The 6,000-nt window shown below is 61.0% G+C and overlaps 1 protein-coding gene across 12 annotated transcripts in view; it reads left to right on the top strand.

Moving 5' to 3' along the window:
• The first annotated feature begins 358 nt into the window (after positions 1–358).
• The window catches only part of LOC120227102 (SLAM family member 8-like), a 102,053-nt gene continuing 96,411 nt past the window's right edge, over positions 359–6,000 (top strand). For 4 of the 12 annotated variants that reach the window (XM_039225261.1, XM_039225264.1, XM_039225269.1 and 1 more), the window contains exons 1-3: positions 361–479; positions 2,151–2,543; positions 4,101–4,397. In XM_039225261.1, the coding sequence (XP_039081192.1) occupies positions 407–479; positions 2,151–2,543; positions 4,101–4,397 (763 nt within the window). In that variant the 5' untranslated portion in view covers positions 361–406. Of the gene's footprint in view, positions 480–2,150; positions 2,544–4,100; positions 4,398–5,861; positions 5,974–6,000 lie in introns of all 12 variants that reach the window. The other 8 variants (XM_039225263.1, XM_039225272.1, XM_039225265.1 and 5 more) reach the window with 5 other exon arrangements.

Below are 6,000 nucleotides of genomic sequence, written 5' to 3'. Positions count from 1 at the left end.
ACTCTGCGTCTGGCCATCGGCTGTCCCTGGGGAGCAGGGCTGCAGGGCTGTGTGTGAACCGAGGACCCAGGTTGGGGTCCCACTGGGTGCTGGCTGGGGAGCTGAGACCACCAGGCCTGTGGTGCCCACAGGAAGGGGCCCTTCCCACCCAACGGTTCATCGAGGGGGTGTTCACACGTTCATCTGCCATCATCTCCTGAGTCCCAGTGCAGTGGGAGGTCAGAAGAATCATCTGATTGGCTTTCTCAGAGCAGCCAGCTTGTTCTAGACCGTTAGCCCCGCCCCTGGAGTGGGAAGAGTAAGAGCAGTTCTGAGTAAAGCTTTTCTCCCCTCTTACGTCTGCTTTCTGGATGTTTCCTTTGCAGCTGAGTAGGCCCAGAGCACGGCTGGAGGGAGGAAGCCTGTGATGGGAACCCGCCCAGAGGCCCCCCGCCTGTGCCGGGCCCCCTGGCTCCTGGGATTCACCTGCCTCCTCCTCAGTGAGTGGCCCGGGTCCCTGGGGGGGGAGGGGCCTGCCCTGTGCGGGGCAGGGAGGGGGGCTCCCGCGGGTCTGATGTCTGTGGGGAGGACCTGACACCACCTCTGTTGGAGGGCACGTGTGGGGCCTCTGGTTTCCAGCTCAGGGCAGAAGGGAAAGAGGACAATGAGCGTTTGGCTGTGGTGAAGCCTCACTTGGGTCCCAGGAGCCCTCACAGGGTCACACGTGATGGTCACAGCGTCTGGGCTCCTGGATTGGATTCCTGGGGCTGTGGAACAAGATCCTACAGACCCGGCAGCTGAAACCACATCAAGTTGTTGTCTCACAGTCCTGGAGGCTGAGGGTCCAAAATCAAGTTTCTGGCCAGTGTCTGATGGGAGGGATGCAGAGCGGTGCCGAAGGGACCCGGGGCATTCGTGTCCTGACTTGCTTAGAGGGACCTGGGGGCCGTGTCCCCTGCCGTCTCCGTGCACCTGGTCTGTGCCGTGTCGGGGGGGGTCCTGCACCCAGGGCACGTGTCTGCCCCGACCTCGTCCTGCACTGGGGGTCAGAGGACGGTGACCTCTGGAGGGAAGGGACGGAGGAGGGGCCGGCAGGGGGCTGAGGGCTGAGTCCCTGTCACTCTCCTGGCTGGCCCGGGGCAGGGACGGGGTGACCACCTTCCCCCTGATGCAGGTGTTGAGGGCCTGTGGCCTGAGGGCTAAGGGCTGCTGGGCCTGGGGTGGGGTCCCAGATATCTGAGGGAGGCCAGAGGGATTGGGGTGAAGGCCTGTCATGCAGCCTCGCTGAGCCAGAATCGGGCCTGCCCAGGAGGGTCTGGGACCCACCTCCGTCAGTGCCATCACCGTCACCTGATGCTGGGTCCCCTACTGTCCCCTGGGGTCCTGAAACTCACCATGTGGGCTCCCAGTCTGTGTAGGACAGGACCTGAGGTGACTACACTGGGTCCTGACCCCCAGGGCTTCTCCGACTGAAATCTAGGTCTGTATGGAGCTGAGGGAGCTCAAGGCCAATGGGGATGTTGAGGTTCCCCCTCATCTCTGTGCTTGAGGACGGAGAGTTGATCCTGGGGCTGGACTGAGGCCTCCCTCCTCATGGATGTTTGCCTGAGGCTGCCCTCCATCCCAGCCACATGGGTGTCCCCACATCGCAGCCCCAACATGGCAGCAGGCTCTTCTCAGCATCGAAGGTCAGGGTGTGAGCGAGACAGAAGTCACACTCCTGGGAGACCTGCTGTCACTGAGTGACGTCCATCACTGTAGCTGAACTCCGCTCCTCAGAGCAAGTCACAGGGCGCGGCCCCCGCTGCAGGGCCAGGGCTCCCACGGCGTGTGGGCGGTGGGGCCTCTGCAGCCACGGAGGAAGCTCCTCCTACACTTGTGCACTTGGCATTGACCCAAATGTGCTCAGTGCTTTCCATCCTTGATGTCATCACACTCATTCTCTCAGCCTCAGGCGGTGAGGATACTTGGGTGAGCAGTTCAGGTCTGTGTTCAAGGGGCCATCCCAGTAAGACCAGGACTCAATTCCAGCCTGGCACCAGGTTCATGCTCTGTCCTGACCCCTGGAGTCAAGGGATCCACTGGGTGGAGTTCATTACCACGATGGGGTCTATGGTTTTCTCCTCGTTCTTAATGAAACATCCTCATACTTTGTGTTTCCAATGCCCGAGGCGCCTTCAGCACTGCAGTCAGGAGCTCTGGGGCCCGTGGATCTGGAGTGGAAGATTCCAGAAACCTAGTTTCCTTGAAGGGGACTCAAGGAGGTTCTGTGGTGTTTCATGTGACCAGACGTCCAGAAGTACCTCCTGAAGCCAAGCTGGAGAAGATTTCTTGGGCCGTTAAAAACGAGTCAAACTACATAGTCCTCCTGCACGTGTCTCCTGGGGTGGATGTTCCAGAATGGGTCAACCCCCAGGACAAGTTCAAGAAGAGGCTCCATGTGCTCAACACAACGACCCTGAGGATTGACAAGCTGACCCTCGAGGACAGTGGGTGGTACCGGGCTCGATGCTCCTTCAGCACAGGGATAGAAAATGCCCAGTATTTCCACCTCAGTGTCTATGGTACGTGGTGGCCCCTCCCCCAGGACAGGCTTACCCCCTGCTTTGGTCCCTGGGAGTGTCCATGGGCCCCTTGCAGGATCCCTTCCAGACCCCAGACTTTAGGCTCTGCTTCTCCCCTGAAATCAGAAGCAGCGTGTTCAGCACGAGTGGAGGCGGGGCTGAGACTCCCAGCAGGGGTGGATCCCTCGGTGCTTCAGGACAGAAAAGGGACACATGGGGAGGTGGGGGTTTGCAGGAACCCTTACTGTGCTCACGGGACACGTGTCCTTAACTGGTGTGGTGGCGGCTCTTGCTTCTGTGACAGATGGACCCATAGGTGTCTTAGCGCAGCCCCACCCGCGTGTGCACCTGTGTGTGGGTCAGGGTCAGACCCGGGGCCACCGTGATGAGGGTCAGGTGTCTGTAGGGCTGTGCTCCTTTCTGGAGGCTCCAGGAGAGGATCCATGTCTTTCCTGTCCCACCTTGTACTGGCGGCCGCATCCCTTGACTGTTGGCTCCTTCCTCCACTTGCCAATATGGTCCTCATGGGCTGACGCTTTCTGGTCCTGCATCCCTCCCCCTCCTCTCCCCCTACGTCCACATGTGAGGACCCTGTGATCCCAACTCTCATGTCTGGGAATCTAGACATTCCCTCGTTGAGGGTCAGCTGGTTCACGGCCTCAGGTCCCCTTTGCCATGGATTCTAAGACACCTGCATGGTGAGTGTTAGCACGTGACCATGTTTGGAACACTGGTCACCAGGCAGAATCCACAACACACATGGGGTCCTCCCTGCCCTGTCCCTCCTCCTTCTCAGCACCAGCCCGAAGCCACCCCCACTCCCAGACTCCCTGGGTGCCTCCGAAACATCCAGGGATGCAGGAGATGTTCAAGGGCCGCCCATCCTCAGAAACGCAGTCAACACCTCTCTCTGTCTCTGTCTCTGACTCCCCCTGTGGAGGGAGACATCCTGCTCCAGGGAGAGCGGCTCCTGCAACCTCAGGTTCATGATGTTCCCAGACGGCCTGTCAGCCTATCTTTACCCCCGTGTGGACGGCAAGTTCATGCATGTTCTAAGTGCCTTTGGGCTGTCCATGCCTCTAGGCCCCACTGCGTCCCCCACAGCGGCATCTCCTGCTGGGAGCCTGGGACGTTCTCTGGGTACCCAGAGCTGCCAGGTGGTGTTCAGTGCCTCGGGCCGTGGGGTCCTGGCCACTATCAGAGCAGGAGGAGGGGGCTGGGGCCAGAACAAGACAGATCCTTCTGTCCCAGACTCTGACTCTGGAGGACACGACACTGTTTTAGAATCTATGGGCTCTGCAGGTGGGGTCGAGTATGTATTTTCTGCTGGGAGATTTTGAGACTTGCTCAGTCTAGTGAAATCCCCTAGGGCTTCACTTAGTGGCTCCTTCCTTCTAGTCACTTGCTGTATATTTGGGTCAAATCTGTCTTATCTGTACATGGACTCACCATCCTTAGGGGAAGGAGCCAGGGCGTCAGTGAGATTCCGCACGAGGAAGCAGGAGTGTGATGCTCTCCACTCACGGGACACCCTGTCCTTTGTCCCTCCTGCCCCAGAGCCCGTGCCCCATCCCCAGGTCCTGGCCGAGATCCTGTCCCTCATACGAGACTGGTGCAACGTCACCCTGGAGTGCCACGCCCTGGAAACCTCAGGGGCCATGAACGTGTCCTGGGAGAGCAAGGGCCTCCCCAGGGAGCTGGAGCAGAGAGGGGCCCCTGGACTGGCCCCCAACCTCTGGACCCTGGCTTTGATTCTGCCCCTGAGCCAGCCCAGCCCCAGGGTCACCTGTGTGGTCAGCAACCCGGTGGACCAGAAAAGTGCCACCCGGGACCTCAGGGAAGTCTGTGGCCACGGTGAGTGTTCCTGCCTGAGGGGAAGGGACTCCTGGGGCTCAGGTCCCCCTGGTGAGGGTTCCGGGTTCTGTCCCCCATATTTATGTCACCACCTGCCCCCTGTCACCCTGTCAAGCAGAATGACATGTGCATCCAACTAGCTTCTGCCTTTCGGTGTCTTATCCTGCTCCTCTGCACCCCTCACCCCTGCTGCCCTAGACAGCCCCCCTGCATACCTTTCCCCTCCCCTATCCCTCCATCCTTCTGTGTCCTGGGAGGTTTTCAGGAAAGCGAGTAGGGGTGAGTCAGTGATGTGTGGCACCTGAGGGAGGCTCCCCAGCCGCTGCCTGCAGGGCTCAGGGCTCGGGGCTCCTGTGCCCGGTTCTGGCCTCAGGGACACACGTCCCCCCACGTGCTCGCCTGGGTTCCCGGATGTGTCCTGCTCTCCTCAGCCCCGGGTTCTGGTCATGCTGCTCCCTCTGCCGCCAGACTTTCCTCCAGAGTCTCCCTTCCCACTCACTCCCGTCCAGGGACCCCTTCTCTGCAGCCGCCCCACGGGGTGTGGCCCTGCAGCCACACAGGGCCGTGCGCTTGATTCACATCCATCACACACTGACCTTGACCAGGACCCTCAGCCCCATTGGCACAGGGCCCTGTGGGAGCTGCCGCTGACCTGCCCTCACGCCTCCCTCCTCTAGGGGGCGCTCAGGGCCCCACCCTGAGAGGTGCTGCTCTGGCCAAGGGTCAGTGTCCTGTGGGGCCTGGACAGCTGGGGGCGGGGCCACGGCTGCTCCTGCTGTGACCTCCTGTCCCACATGGGCCTCGGCCGTTTGCTCCCAGTCAGGGTGTCCCCGAGGGAAGAGTGACCGGGTCCCCTGTGTGCCGCCTCGTCCCCACACCCCACCTCCCCCTGCTGCTGGGGACCTGCTGCATCAGCGTCCCCGAGTCCCCGAGGAGCCCATCCCTCAGCGACCCCCAGACCCTCTGCAAGAGGCTCCTGCCTCCCGCTCATCCTCCTCCCCGGCTCCTCCCTGCCCGGGTCCTCCTCCACCTGCTGCAGGGGTGCTGGCTGCCCCCAGGGCTGGTGATTGGACACGGTGTTCCTGGTCTCGTCCCTCCTTCCTTGGTCCACACCCCCCTGAGCATCTGGTAACCTCCCTCTCCTCCCTCAAGGCTCGGTGCATCCCTCACCTCCCCCGGGAAGCCCTCCCTGAAGGCCTGCGTACCTGCTGTAAACCTCTAGTGCACCGCATGGCCCTGGCGGCTGCCTGTGCGTGTCCCAGCCCCGCCCCCGCTGACGAGCTCCTCCAGCGCGGGGACCCTGCCCTGTTCCTCTCAGCACCCGGCCCCCAGCAGGGCTCAGCACTGGTTGGTGAAAGCACCTGCCATCTTCTTCCTTCTCCAGCTCAGATCAGTTCCCTTAATGGACGTCTGATGTTGTCTCTTGTCTTTTCCTTTTTCACTGTCTTTGTGAGCGGGAAACAGATCCAAACGGACAGCACATTCACCTGCCAAACATCCTGTGGACTGTTGTTCCCATCGTGTTGGCTTCCACGCTGCTCGGATTTGTATTCTGTACATTGGTGAAACGTAACAGGTAGGACTCGGAGCCTGGGAGGGCAGG

Source organism: Hyaena hyaena, unplaced genomic scaffold, assembly GCF_003009895.1.
Source record: "Hyaena hyaena isolate Hyena2069 unplaced genomic scaffold, ASM300989v1 scaffold_2004, whole genome shotgun sequence".
Classification (NCBI taxonomy): Eukaryota; Metazoa; Chordata; class Mammalia; order Carnivora; family Hyaenidae; genus Hyaena; species Hyaena hyaena.
Note: the sequence above shows the minus strand (reverse complement) of the source record. Positions and strands in the feature narration are given on the sequence as shown.